Source organism: Mya arenaria, chromosome 2, assembly GCF_026914265.1.
Source record: "Mya arenaria isolate MELC-2E11 chromosome 2, ASM2691426v1".
In the NCBI taxonomy this organism is placed as follows: Eukaryota; Metazoa; Mollusca; class Bivalvia; order Myida; family Myidae; genus Mya; species Mya arenaria.
The window spans coordinates 38,619,559-38,635,695 of NC_069123.1; the positions used below are offsets into that span (position 1 = coordinate 38,619,559).

The 16,137-nt window shown below is 33.1% G+C and overlaps 1 protein-coding gene across 1 annotated transcript in view; it reads right to left on the reverse strand.

Moving 5' to 3' along the window:
• Positions 1-826: 826 nt before the first annotated feature.
• LOC128224478 (uncharacterized) overlaps positions 827-16,137 on the reverse strand; it is a 46,502-nt gene continuing 31,191 nt past the window's right edge. The window contains exons 2-3 of the mRNA XM_052934323.1: positions 2,939-3,067; positions 827-2,307 (exon numbers count right to left, since the gene is read on the reverse strand). Coding sequence (XP_052790283.1) covers positions 2,084-2,307; positions 2,939-3,067 — 353 coding nt within the window. The 3' untranslated portion in view covers positions 827-2,083. The remainder of the gene's footprint in view (positions 2,308-2,938; positions 3,068-16,137) is intronic.

Here is a 16,137-nt window from a genome sequence, read left to right on the forward strand (position 1 = left end):
CAGTAATACTGCCAAAGGCGTATGTGAACGAGGTTATCGCCGTTGTATTTCATTTTAATGCAAAGTATTGCTTTTTGTTTTATTGCGCTTATACAAACGTTGTTTTCGAACAATTTGCCTGTGCAAGAGCGAGTAAATAAAAAGTGAAGAGGGCAGCTATAAAATTTTGTTCGTGCAAGAAATGTTTATGCATTCATATTTCAAGAACATTTTTCGATTAATTACATTTTTATTGATGAATTTATCAGCCTCGATAGTGAAAAGACAACTTATTTTCATTAAGTGAGAAACGTGAAAAATCAATATCCATTTTAATATTTTTTTTTTGTTTTAATCTTCCTAAGATGACAAAAAAAATGGACAAAAGAAGATTGCTTTGTCAGACAGAAGGCTGTTATTCTTGCACCTTGGATCACTTTCTTTCCGGGAAAACATCGGCTGAAAGATTAATTTCCTTTCGTTACTCCTTCCTGGTCTCATGATGGATTGGTGAAGACCCCGACAACGTTTTGCTTTCAACCATCACATCACTTATTGTTGTTCGCAACTAAATATCGCGATAGAATTGTCTGAAACGCAGTTGTCAAGATATATGTTCTGTAAAGTGAACGCCGATTGTGTGATGTTTTTCATGATTATTTTCTATATGGAATTAAAGATGTCTGTGTATTCAATGATGAAAGCAACGTTAATGGTCTTCATTAGCTGGAATATTTCCCGTCTCAGCAATTATTCAAGTCAGTTACTCAGCGGTGGTCATTTAATACGTTTTAATTTCGAATAAATAAAGAAAAACTTGTGTAACTTCTTTCAAGAACATGTTTATTTACCAAAAAGTAATGTATTCATACAGGATATTCATCATGTAGAATGTTCAATTTATCTGCAGCATTAAGCAAACAAATTTAAATGCTACAGCATTTGCCGCAACCTTAACTATTCCGATACAGGAATGATTTGTATTCATAAGAACATGTGTTACATATACATGTGTAGCTTCTACTGTGGTAAAATCTTTAGCAGTCTGGTTAAGCATTTCAGAGCTGTCGATTTCGAATCCTGACGCTGAATTGAATCTTTATTATATAATAAATTTTAGACATTAATTACATGAAATATTACTTGAAAATATATGGTCTAATCGAAACCTAAATGTTTTACCGCTACAGAAAAAATATCGCTATTTCTTACTGTTGTATGAAATATTGATTAAAAAAAAGATTAACGTAATAGTGAAATAGTGAATAGTGAAATTGAATTTTCAATATAAAACATGTTAACATAACCAACAGTCACAATCAAATACAACATCAATATACAAAGTAATGCGAACAAGGAGTGGATGAGCTTTGTTCTTTTAATAATCCAACCTAAATATGTGTTTGTGTTGCCCTATACGTTACACGTTTATCAAATAAGACATTTTAACTCATGAAACAAACAATATTTCAGTTAAAGTTGTTCTTAGAACAGCCTATATAAAACAGGTTATGTGTATGTGCTATCAAATGCATAAATGTCTACAATGTTTAACTTCATAATTTTAATAATAACTTTTTCGATTTAATGCTTGTCCACTTGACTATTATACATACGTGTAAATATTATACATGATACCGCATATATTGTACATAAAACACTAAAATTACCATTTAACATACATGTAAAACACATAATCTTTATACATATAAACACTATATACTTTATTTGTAACATGTTTGGGAATGAATTCTTTGTTTGTTTTTTTCTGTACTTGACATAACCCCCATATCGATTCAATGGCAAGTAGGCGGAGCTGAGCTGTTCAGTAACTTACATGCGAACACATTACAAGGATATTCACTTATACTGAACGCTAGTTGATCGTTGTCATTGACAACATAGTAAAAAACACCACCCACTATTCTTGTGATTGAAATTATTCAGTCGCCCTGAGGCTTTGGTGTATTATTTCAATAACTCGGATTGTCGGTGCAGTATTTATGACAAGTTCAAAACAAATATAGTTCAAATGTCAGTTTCGTAAAGGCCGTACACACAATTAGCCATACTCATGTTTTACACAATGTTTTATCAAATAAGGCTATCGGTGCACATAATTGAACAAATACGGTGATGAAGTTATTAAAGAGGCCAAGAGAGCGATAAAGGCGCCTGAGCAATGTGTTGTTGGGGCGGAGTTACATCCGTCATAGTCACAAAAGTCCGAGCAGACTTGTATATTCTTCCCATCATGCTTTTGTACTGTACAGTGAGGTTTCACATCGTCGCCACGGTAACAGTCACGGTTCACAAAGTCTGACGGCACTGCGTGAAGAAATATAGTTAGTAAAGAAATACGTACAGTAACGCTGACAGTGTACTTTTCCTATGTAACTATACATAAATCTCGTAACAACAGTTAAACAATGTACCAATCGTTCTGGATTACAGGCTAGCTTAAGCTATTTAGAGGGACACCATGGGTGCGAAATATCAGTCTGTCATATTGATGTTGTTTTTTTAATGTAATTTGGCTTACTTTGGTAAAAATATATCCTCAATCGTTTCTAGGTGTTTAAAACAATGATTATCAGTAAAGCTTGATAAATAAGAGTAAAATTGCAGATACAATGCACAAGTGGCCGGCGCCTGTTCTGTATAAATCTGTAGTCATCATGCGTGTCATTAAGATATCATTGTATACAACGTATTACACCTCACCCATTATGAGATACTTAGGACGATACGAATCTATGTTTAACCCTTAATATTACCCGCCTTTTATTGTTGATATACAGTGTAAACAGTCACTGTGACACTTAAACATGATTGTATATAAGTTACATCTATCAATCAATGTTTTTAACATAACGGAATTCTGGTTTTTATTTGACATATTTACACCAATTCATCAATCACACTCTAGTGAAAATCGTCAAACCGTCCGATGACTTACTGTCCTTGTGTTTTGCCTCGTACTTGACGCAGTGGGTTTGGTTTGTTGAGCAGGGTTTGGGGGCAAGGTCACCCTTGTAGCATCGAGGCTCGTGGTACGAGAAACACCGAACACAGCTAAGGCACGCTCCTGAAAAAGAGCAAATCTATTTTTTATGATGGGAGGCCTTATAAGCGTTAGCGTAAGACTTTGTCTGTTGGAAGAAAAAATGAATAAAATGTTTATCTTTTAGATATTTTATTCACTGCCTCTGCTATCGAACGCGTATTTATTCAGGATTTCGTGCACAACATACATGTTAACATCGATCATGTAAACCAGAGATCATTCGCAAGTCATGTTTATTTTTTAACTCTATTACGTGATGAAATTGTTTTGAAGAATCTCAGAATTTACAAAATATCAGAAACTGCCCTATATTCAAAAAGTCCTCTGGTTCCAAAACGACACCCAAATAAACTTGAATCAGAAAATAATGTCAAACTTTTGAAAGAAATCAGGTAATTTAACAGTACAAATGTATAAACTATAAGCATTTGTATTATTAAGTTTATACGCATTAGCTCGGGAAAACAAAAAATCCAAACCCCAATACTTTAAATGGACTCGTCTGAACTGTAATGTTCCATGTGCAGTCAACCATGACAACCAATACACATGGACAACTTGGTTGAAAATCGATATTTTTCAAATATTTTGAATTGAATAATGTTTCTAAAACAAAAAATAAAACACTTTCAAACCATTTATAGGATTTGAAGTATATTTAAGAAAATTGTTTTAACTGAAAACGAGGCTTTCTCGGTCAATACACACATACTTTGCTGAGCTAGCATTATGAACCACAATAGTTCAACAACAAAAGGACAAATCCTCGATGAAACTTAACGTAGCTTCACAGCTGACAGAAAGTAAGCAAATGCCTCGGAAATAACACAGACACCACTACGCCTGTGAATACAGATGGTATTGTTTTGCCATTCACCATGTCAGTTTTTATTATGTACAGAATGCATCAGGGCAATGTGAAAGTATTCAAACTATAAACAGCAACTAGTGGTACCGCTGCACTGCAAATAGCTGAATATTTGCATGTAGCGAACATCCAGACAAATGAAAGCATTTCAAGCGTAAACTGCAACTTTTGGTAACAATTCCCTGCAAACAACTAATAATTTACGACATTTAAACTAGTAAGTAATTATTTATTACGATGCCCCCGAGATAATACCAATAAATGGAAAATGAACAAAAATAACACGTCCTAGTGCTACGTAAAGTATCACTATCGCAGACACGTAGCACAATTGTCAAATATTAAATGTTGAGCTTTTTTAACAACAATGCAACAATGGAAATATGAGTTTGTTCCTGGGCCAGTATTCAACACTGTTCTCATCATTATCCTTAGACATGCCTCAGTGATTCCATTTAGCTTATTGGTCAGCTAAATGTAAAGGCCAATCAAAACACATTTTCTGATCTGAATCTATAGTTTAAGTTCTAAGTTGCTTATTAATTACGTCCTCTATCGTTCGTATTGTATTATTTAAGGACTGAAATATAAGCAAGTATAAAGCATGTGTTATTGCACTCACGTGTATGTGTTTTGAGGTTTTAGTTCAAATAACATTTACATTCAAACGCGGAAGTGTTCACAAGGAACATAACTGAATTCACTCCAAATATGTTTAAGATGGCCTTTTTTCGAGTGAATGGAACTTAATGTCATTTGCAAAGATTCATTTTATCTTTACGTGTTGTCTCAAGATTATGAAATAACAAGGACAAGAAAAGGTCATAAAAACATTCATAAATTGAGCAAAATTGCCTCTATTTAGTTCGTCATCAACGATATGATATGCAAATATGATAATTTGCCTTTAATAAATGTTTTCTGCTATGGTTAAATGTTCTGCTTCAGGCAATCTAATCACGTTTGTGCTATAATTGATTCCTTGTTACAGAGAGGTTCTTTTTTAAAGATTCTAGTCACGGGAGTATGTAGACGAATAAGATTTAAGCCATTTATAATGTAAAGTTCCTATTTGGCCATAAATATCGTAGACATTATTTTTAACTTATAAGGCTTTTGACCTCTTCTTTTCTAGTAACAGCTACAAATAAAACAAATGCATTTACCTTTTAGTGCATTTATGAGAATTGAACAATACAATGTTAAGACGGCAAACAATGTATACAAATGGGTTGTTTGTTAATGGTTTGTAATTTAAACTGAAAAACACATTTATATACAAATCAAAGTAAACAAACATGAATACAATTGTGCACATTAAGAGAAAATATTCCGACAGTTTTGGTGATATGAATAAATATAACTTTACCTCCATTAAATGTTATATCAGCATTGTCTAGGTATCTTTGAATTGATGAATGTTAATCGAATGTTGATTCATTTGTGTATTTATCTACACAGATAAAAAGCCGAAACATTGAAAGACGTAAAAGTAAATGTTCCAACTATCAGAGTTATTAAGATAACACGACCTCGATGCCCTTATATATAATTCAAAGACATTCATCGGTGTTAATTTTATTAAAAACAATCTGGGCAAGAAACGCAACCCTGTTTCATAGGTTTTTTTCGATCGATGTGAAGAAGTCATATGATCTGTAAATGAAGTATATCCACAATACACGACTATTGCCATTAGCAAAGAGAATAAGAGTGATTAATAAGGATTGAACGGTTTTCCTCGTGCAGCATTGTTTATCGCTGTGATGAATGACTTTCCTGATTTTTTTCTTCGACAAATATACCTATCTGAAATGTTTTGAGAAAAGAAGATATGGAAGAAGGCTTTGCGTTATTTTCATCCACTAAATGGCCATATCGAAATTTTATTTAGGAAAAATACATTTATTTGATTGTTATACCGTTAAAAACAGGACTGTTTAAAGTTTATATGTGTAGTTTTGAAATCACAAGTACTGAAGTTAGATCCATTCTCGCATGCTATTTCCCTAAATTTAAAGGCGAGTCTACGCACTATTTATACAAACTATGAAACTAACGTTACACAATGTGCAAAACGGTCTTAAACACAATTACTCTACATTGTTGTCGAAAAATACACGCATATATAATACACATGTTACTATTTATACGCAAATTTTTCCATAGAAATTTGTTCTAGCACAAATGATTATCGTTTTCAGCCATGAGATTACACAGCACGGGGGGCGATTAACGTTCAAAACGTCAAATACATGGTTTGCAAACATTTATATAAGAAAAACGTTAAAACCTCTAGGGATTAAAACGGGAAGCTTGTTCTATCGGTGCAAGAAATGTGAAATTAGTTTTACCATTAATGCCACCTTCCGAGTATCAATAACGAGTACTACCTTGAACCGTTCCGGATGTTTACATTCGGTGAAAGTCAAAAAGCAGTGTGACAAGGAATGTTTTGTTAATGTATTTTGTTTTACTTTATCTGCTGAGAAATGTTGAATATTCCAGCGAAATGGCTAAGGTCATTCAAGCCGAGATTCTTATGCAACTACTCCTAGGCTTGGTCGACCCTTGCTGTGTTCACCTATTGAAATGAACGTCAAAAATAGCCAATGTAAAAACAGACTATATTTGAAGAATGGAAATATTGCCGTCTAATTACGAAAATAGGGGGGAAAAGTTTTTATTTTTATTTTTATTTCCAGTCACTCGTTACTTTTCACATCTAATGCCATTCAAAGCCAATTTGTTATTCTTCTTATAGACTTCATGCTAATCACATCCTTTATTTTTCCCCAAAATAATTTTCAAAACCAGTTTAAATCATTGTCAAATGACAAAATATTATTCTTTCCACTGGGGCAATTGTCAGCCAAAAGCCATGGTTAACCATGTATTATTCTATAATCATTGAGCTATGCGTTAGACTTGCAATGTACGAATATTGAAACTACCCGACAAATGCTCTGATATGTTTCTTAAAGCTTATTATGTTCAGTGTGCAACGGGAAATAAATGTAAAATTTGGTAACAAATCAAGTTAACATTTATAAATGCAATCACCGCTATCTAGTCTGGTTGTACTATAATGAGCAATTTGATGTGCGTTAAGTATTATATTTTACATAGCCTCGAATGTCACATTTTGTTGTTTTTTTTGCTTCAACATATTTTCATGCACGAGTTATATAACAAGCTGTGGCAGTCGCACTTTCGAGTTCCCTGTGTGAGAAAAGCAATCAGTGAACTCATTGTTATTCCTCCATTTGCATTCGATTTTTTAAGTCTGATTTGAATGCTTTGTAAGGCTGTTAGTTAAAGTATTGATTTGGCAATAAAATACGGGTTTAATCGAAAACATCATTTGATTTTTAATGCTTATCGCTGCTTAAAAAGATCCACCAACAATTAAAACCTATTAAGAGCCACAAGATAAGGGGCCCAAACAAACCGAATTAACGTTACAAGATGATGTATTAGCGGACAACAATAAATACACAACCCCCTTAAACGTTTCAAAGCACATATCTTACAAATACAGTGCCTGAGGCATTGACATTGTTGCTCTTAAGATTTAAAATTTAATTGCTGCTTCCAGATAAAGTTTATAAGATGTATGTGTGGTCTGCTTGCATATGTGGTGTTAATACATTTGTGTTTCTGGTTAATTTTCGTTTGGACCCTTGCATTTTGCCTCTTTACAGGGTGTATATTTCAGTGTTACACCACTGGCCAGATCATTGTTGTTTTTATTCTCTTATTTAGTTTCATTTGCGCCTCTGAAGGAAGGTCTTTAAAATATTAAAACGGGCATCAATAAGCATTTATTGACAACTATGTGTTAGTGTAAATTTATAGCGTCAAATGCACAGCGACGTTAATCATAGTAAAAAGCAGTGGCTTCTAAGGAAAAGGATTACCAACCTTCTATTCAACTTTTCGGTCCAGACATCAAAATGACAGAAAATAAAATATAATATGTCAGTGTCATGTAAAATACGGTTTTAGCCCCAAAGACCCACCAATCCCATCCATAACTCACCGTTTAAGAATGCCATGTCAAATTTGACAGTCTTAGGGATGATTAAAGTCCTGAAATATATTTGCATACTTCTTTTACTAGGCTTCTTGTCATGTTACAACCGGTTTATCTTAATTACATGCAGTACTTTACGTCCTAAATGGTTTTGCTATGTGTACTACATAAACTTTTAAGAAAGTGAAAGAAATGTCGTTAAGAAGTTGTAACATCGCTCTTTTGTCAATTAAATATGGATTTTTTGTATTGATTATTCAAATCAATTTTATATTGACCAAACAAAAACTTTTTATCAAACAGAACATGCATTCCTTTGTCAACTTGCAACAAACAACACATGAAAATGCTCCAACCTTTTGCCATTTTACCTATTGCCGAAGATGTGTTTATAAAATTCACCAATTTACATAATAAAGCATTAGAAGCGATTGAAGCTGGTCCGAAAAACACCTTGTAGGTCGAGTTCCAGGGGGTATGCCGTCATGGGGAAATACACTCTCTCTTTTAAAAAAGATTGAGCATTCAACTGCCAGCTTCTTCAAAATCGTTTCTTTTGAAATTTTCGAAAAAAAGTATAGGCCGCGGTTTGGTAGCTAATAATGATAAAAACGCATGGTAGGTTAAATAGTACATAAATATGACTAGAATGTTTAAAAGAAGGCCTTTAAAAAAATTTACTTTGGAATGATTATTGGCTTGACATTTATGTTTTCCATTTGTATTTCTGTTAGGAAACCCTGTGTCATGCTGACAGGCCTGTATCTTATCATGGAAATGGAATGTATTCAGTGTGTTGATGGGGCTTCGTAAGATCTATACAATTTTATGAAATAGTTTACAACTTATTGTGGAATTATATTTCCTTTCTTTATAAACTCAACCGAATGTAAGTAAAAGATTACCTTATGTAAGCAAATATGTGTGTCCTTTGGTTTTCTTTGATTTGTTTTTCAAATTTTAACAACCAAATACAATTAAACCTGAAAACATCAGCAAATTGAATTTCACTATAATTGTGTTTATTTGTTTAACACTGAGTACGTGCTGCTTGATTGAAAACAAGACTGAGCATACAAAACAAACAAAAACAAACTGATTCCCTATAAACCGATTGGTATGCTTTCGTTTTTTAGTCAATTCAATTCAATGCCTTATACAGATAGTCTTACTATCACGTAAGAAACGGTTAATTGATGGCAGTTGTTGTGTTTGATGTTAATTTTAAGACATCACGTTCGTTCTTTTGATTCATGCAATGTACCTTGGTTTTCCTTCTAAAAGAGGGAAAATGTTTGTCAGATAGCATCTACTCAGTTGCAGTTACCAGATACATAAGGCATAATGCGAAGTTGAGCAGTTCGTGGTTAATCAATGTGTTCCAAAACTAATAAAGTAGTATTGGCTGTTGAGAGAGTGAGGGGTGCCAAAGGGTTTGAGCAATAGAGCCAAAAATATCTTGTAAACTGTAGCTTTTGAATTAGACAGTTTAGCTTGTTTGTTTTTCGAAGAAAAAAGTCGAGATAAATTTATCATAGCATTATTGTCGTTGCCCTTGTCAGCGGCTGAGAGTCGTTGTAAAAACTTCAACCTTGGCCATTACTAAAAAATCGTTAATGAAATTCGAATCAAATATTGCACACACCTTGCCAGAAATAATACGTACATATGTAGCAAGGTTCACAACCCTCAATCAAATCGTTATTGTCTAATTATGCAAATTGATCGACCGAATCAACCACAACACAAAAGCGTTTGTTCTAGCTCTGCAGCGCTCTGATCTTATTATATATCTTTTAAATATTGTGCTCAATGCATTGTTTACAATATTTTGGGTCACTCCTGGAATATTAATTGCTTCATTTATATCAATGCTGGTGTTATATTTATATCATTAGATACTACTTCGTCTCTAATAACTCAAAAACATGAGCGATCTAGTACGTCTAATTGGCTTATAAATTTAACTGTTTTACACAGTTTTTTTTCAACTGTTATGTACAGAAATAAAAAAAATAAAATAAAATAAAATCAGTCTGTCTGACTAAGCCATTCCTTAAATTAAAATGTATTGCTCTTTACAACATGAAGTTATCTTTAACTTTAAATTGCATGCAACATTAAAATATTCTCTGTAATAATACTTTTATATCTAAATATACGGGGGTTTTCTGTTGCAGTATGTTGCCACTTAAATGTGTCCTTTTCTTCTAAAAGGTAAAATTATCCTCTATGCGAAACAAAAGAAATTGTCTCAAGGCCTTCTGTTTGCTTCTTGTATTAAAGCATGCCATAAATAAAAGGATGAATATGTGTTTTTCATTTTTTTTCTAAACACGACGTCATACAGTTCCATCATATATTAGCGCACTCACTTATTATCATGTCACAGATTTGATTTTAGGCCTGGGAGCATGCTATTTTGGTTGATGGTCACCAAGCCAGACAAGTATGTTTCCTCCGGGTACTCTGGTTTCCGCATCAACACAAAACCACCACTCTGGGCTTACACGGTTTCAACGAGGGTGATTAATATAATGCTTTAACAAATTATGTCACAATCTCTCAACTTAATCACCTGCTTTGAAGTGAAATGTACAATCTATTTTATAACTTGCATAACATATATATTTCGAAGTCACGCATTGAATTGTTAAATACAATTCTTAGTTATTTCTGTTTTGACATCCATAATTATTTAACGCTAGGTGAAACACACTCTTCGGTTTATTTAGCGCAAACAAAGAATTGGTATTTGTACAACGAAATAAATTCATCTTAATTTCACATATTGAATTCAAATTGTACACTTTTTCCACATACACCAGGACATATATTAGTTTCTTTAATGCGGTTATGGTTATCTCAGGACATGCTGGTCAGTTGTCATCAGAAATTCTGAAATGCCGAGTTGCGGTACTTCCTTGTATAACATCAGCCAATGAGCTTAATTAGGCAGTCTATGACCTCCATATAATGATTGGTTAATACATCAATGAACAAGGGCTTATTTGTCAATAAATATGCTAATAGCCGATGACAAATGGATGGTTGCGTTTTATCTCTTTGGTGTTTTATTCTATAATTAGTTTGCAAGGATGTGGTTAATCTTTTGGTATCTAGAATTGCGTTGCGTTTTTTGTTAAAGCTGCACTCTCACAGATTGATAATTTTGATATTTGTTGTAGTTTTTTCTCATAATCAGCTGATTTTAGTAGCAATGCCTTCAATTCAGTCATACAAGATATCTTTCAATAGAACTGATCTTAAAGTTTAGAAAACTGCCGAAAATTGCATTTGTCTTAAAGCGTAAGTAAAACTTTTATCCCCTAAATGCATCAATCTTCGAACAAAGATATGAATAACTGCGATCTTATCGTTTGTCAGCAGTCTTGCACCACTAGTTTTCGGAAATTTTCGCATAGATTGGCTTATTCCTGGACAAAAATAGAAATAATTTCAAACATTGTATGTCAATCAGTTGGTATAACAGTCCATATGTAAAATATTATGCTCAGATTTATTATTAGGATTACACACATCGGATCGGTCAAGTATTTCCCATACCCCAACGCTTTGAATGGAATCGTATGAAGTGTTATGTTCTTAGTGCACTCAACCATGACAGCCATTACACATGGGCAACTTGGTCAAATTTCGCGATTTTTCGAATATTTTGAAATTAACAATATGTCTAAAATGTTAAATAAAACACTTTCGAACAATTCATTAGACTAAATTTAAACTGTATGTTGTAAATAAATGCCCCGGAAATGTAACAGAAACCACTACGCCTTTATACACCGTTGATTTTGTTTGGACATTCACAATCATTGACTCATCATGGTAATTGTGACATAGACCATTTATAAAGTGATATAAATAATACAATAAGCAGCAGTTCGTGGTACCGTTGCAATGAAAACAGGTTCTTATTATATTGTAGAGAACACACGAAGACATTTAAAGTATTTAAAGCATAAGGAGCAACAGCGAGTAAATGCATCAAAACAATATGGAATTTGAATTCGAAATAGCAACTAGTGGTACCGCTGCACTGAAAACAGCTTAACAGTCGTATGTAGCGAACATCAAGACAATATTAAAGCATTTGAATACTGCTAATTATTCGAAATAATAATGTTAGTGCCTTAGTTAAATTTGTATTATTTAAGGACTGTAATACAACATTTTCAAGTCGATGTTTAAGACTAAGTATTATTTAGCAATTTAATGCATGTGTTCTATTACGCATGTGCTTGTGTTTTTACGAAAGATAAATTCAAATTCATAAAATTATATATTTGTATGTCAATTCCAATTTCATATGCGTTCAAACGCGAAATTGGAAGCAAGGAAGTGAACTTAATTTACTCCAAATATGGTTGCGATGGCTTTTTTCGATTGAATGGAACTTAATTTTCTGTGCAAATATGCATTTTATCTTTACGCTGTGTATCCAGATTTTGCAGTCAGATGGACAAGAATCGGTAAAAAAAAACGTTTATAAATTGAGCAAAATTGCTTCTATTTAGTATGTCACAAATTTTAATATGCAAATAAGATTATTGACCTTTAATAATTGCTTGCTGCTATAGTTAAATATTCTTATTTAGGTTATCTGATCACGTTTTTGTTATAATTTGTTCCCTGTTAAAGTGAGGTTATCTTTTACAGATTCTAATCACGGGAATATGTAGATGGATTAGGTTTCAGCCTTAGGCTATTTGAAGTGTTTTGTCTGTATTTGACGGCCTTTAAAAACTAAGACTTTTTTATAACTTGGGCTTCTGACGTCTTCTGATAATAGCTGATGAAACTATAAATTAAGATATTCTTTTGTAGAAACCGGAAAAAATGCATTGACCTTTGAGGTTTTTGTTACCAATAAAATGTTAAGACGGAGCAAAATGGTTTAAACGGGGCTGTGTGCTAATCTTTCGAAGTTTAAACTCAATTATTAGTAAATGTATCCACTACCCGAGTTATTGAGATTATAATATTATACGAGCTCAATGCTCAAATATATAAATCAAAGACATCATGAAAGCGGATATATAATTCATCGGAGTTCCTTTTATTTCAAAACTCTGGTCAAGAAACTCTATCCTGATCCATTCGTTTTTTTATCGATCGTTGTAAGGAAGTCGTAGAACCCGTTAATATAGTAAATCCACGATACACGACTCTGGCAATCAACAAAGACAATAAGGTGATTAATATGGATTGAACGGTTTTGCTAGTGCAGAATGGTTTATCTCTGTGATGAATGACCATCTTGATTTTTTCCTCGACATATAGAACTATCGGAAGGTTAACGTTATTGCATCAGCAAAATGCCCGAGTTTGTTTAGAAAATAAATATTGATTGATTGTTATACCGTTAAATAGAGGACTTGATAAAGTTAATACTTGTAATTTTTTAATCGAAAGTGCCGAAGGTAGACCTATAACCATTCAAACATGATTTTTGTAATTTAAGGGCGAGTTCAAGCACTATTACACAGAATATGAAAATGATGTTACACAAGGAGCACTTATGTTTTTTACACAATTACTGGACATTGTGGTCTAATAATACACGCGTATTAAGCTGTACGCTAAATGTGCAAAGTAACAATATTAAAACAATTCGACAAATACTCTTACACATGTTTCCTTAAGCTTACTATGTTCAGTGTACAACGGGAAATATAATGTGAAATTTGAAAACAATTCTAGTTTGATGTATATATACAACCTACGCCATCTTGAATGATCATAATAATAAACAGACAGATGCCCGTTGAGTATTCTATTTTTAAATAACCTCGAACTTTTATGTTTTCTGTAACATATTTTTTTTTTGGTTTCATCCTTACAGTCATGCACGAGTAATCCTACAAGCTGTGGCACCTGCACTTGTGAGTTCCCTGTGTGAGAAAAGCAATCAGTGAACTCATTGTTATTCCTCCATTTGCATGCGAATGTTTAAGTCCGATTGTTTGATCGTGGCAATAAAATAAGGGTTTGATCAAGCAAGTCATTTGATGTTTAATGCTTATGGCTGCTGAAAAAGATATACGAACAGTAAAAACCTGTTAAGGGGCACAGGGTTTTGGGCCCAAACAAACCGGAAGCTGTTATAAGATGATGTATAAGCGGACAACAATTAAACATCCCGCCTTTAAACGTTTTTAAGCACATATCTTACAAATGCAGCAATTCGCCTCCCTCCTCTTGTACATTCAACTTTCTGTGCCTGAGGCCTTGACAGTGTTCCACTTATATTGCCTTACAGAGGAAATAATTTAAATTTAATTGCTGCTTCCAGATTAAGTTTGATTTTAAGTTTCATTATTTGACGTATGTGTGGTCTGTTTGCGTATGTGGTGTTAATACGCTTGTGTTTCAAGTTAATTTTCAATTGGGCCCTTGCATTTTACCTCTAAACAAGGTTTATATTTAAATGTTTCACCACTAGCTAGGTCCGTGTAGTTTTCATTGTCTTATTGAATTTCCTTTTTGCATCTGAAGCAGTGTATTTAATGTATTTATAAAACCGGGCATCACTAAGCATTATTAGACAATTATTATTTGTTGCAGGCTAATAACGTAAAAGACAGAGCGACGTTATATCATGGTAAAAGGCACTGGCTACAGAGGAAAAAGCATTAACACCATATTCCTTTTGAATGTGGAGGTATTTGTCCATCTCTAAAAGCAAGATTGTGTTTTACCAATTGATTTGACACTAAATAGGACTGCGATAATTTCTTTCTTTGTTTACCAAACTGAAATATTGAATTTAAGTGAATTTTGTTCATGTGACTTGTAAATGTCTTCATTGGTTGAACGGTAATGAATATTCATTTCAGGGTGATGTGATTCCGCATCATGCCAATTAAAGATGTATCACGTATTCAGTTTCATTGATTTTAGTCACTAAATCGAAATTGTTACCAAACATATTTTCGGTCAAGATATTAAACTGACAAAAACTAAAATATAATATATCAGTGACATGTAAAGTAAGGTTTTATCCATAAAAGACCCACCAATCCCGTCCATATCTCACCGTTTAATAAAGCCATGTCACATTTGACAGTCTTAGGGATAATTAAATTTCTGAAATATATCCGCAGACTTCTTTTACTAGGCTTCTTGTCATTTTACAACAGGTTTATCCCAATTACCATGCAGTACTTTACGTCCTAAATGGTTTTGCTATGTGTACTACATAAACTTTTAAGAAAGTGAAAGTAATGTCATAAAAAAGTCGTTGTAGTTTCAATTAAAACCGGATTTATATTTTGACAATCCAACTCAATTTTATTTTCATTTAACAAATCATTTTTATTAAACCGAACACGCATTCTTTTGTCGACGAGTGTAGGCCGAGCTCCTGGGGCTTATGACGTCATGGAAGAAATACACTAACTATTAAAAAAACATTCAACAGTCTTCGTGATCTTTTCTTACGAAAAAGCATAGGCCGCGGGTTGGTAGCACACAATAATAATAAAAACGCATGGTAAGTTAAATAGAACAGTAAAGTATATGCCTAGAATGTTTTAAATAAAGCCTTTACGAATATTACTTGAAAGAGTTATTAAATTGACTTTTATGTTTTCCACTGGTATTTCTGTTAAGAAAACCTTTAAAATGCTGACAGGCCTGTATCTGATCATGAAAATGAAATAAATTCAGACTGTTGACGGGGCTTCGGAATATCTATACAATTAAATAAAATACTTCACAACTAGTTGTGCTTTTAGTTCCCTTTTACTTGATAGCCTCCATCGAATGTAAGTAAAAGCCTACCGAATATGTGCCAATATGTTTGTATTTTGATTTTGAAGTTATTTTTCAGATTTTAACGAACAAATCCAATTAGACGCATTTAGTTGGACTTCAATAATACAAATATGTTTATTTGTTTTACTCTGAGCATATGCTGTTTGATTGAATACAAGTGTTTAACTAAATAAACAAATAGATGCTGATCATTCCATATTAAACGATTGGTTTGCATTTGTTTTTCAATGCCTCTTACAAAACGCCTTTCTAATACTGAAGAAAAGCGACGGTTAACTGACAGATGTTGTGTTTGCTGTTATTGCTTTAACAACACATTTGTACTTCCAATGATCTTGATATTTAATTCTTTAAGATGGAAATAATTTGTCAGCTACTACTCAGATGTAA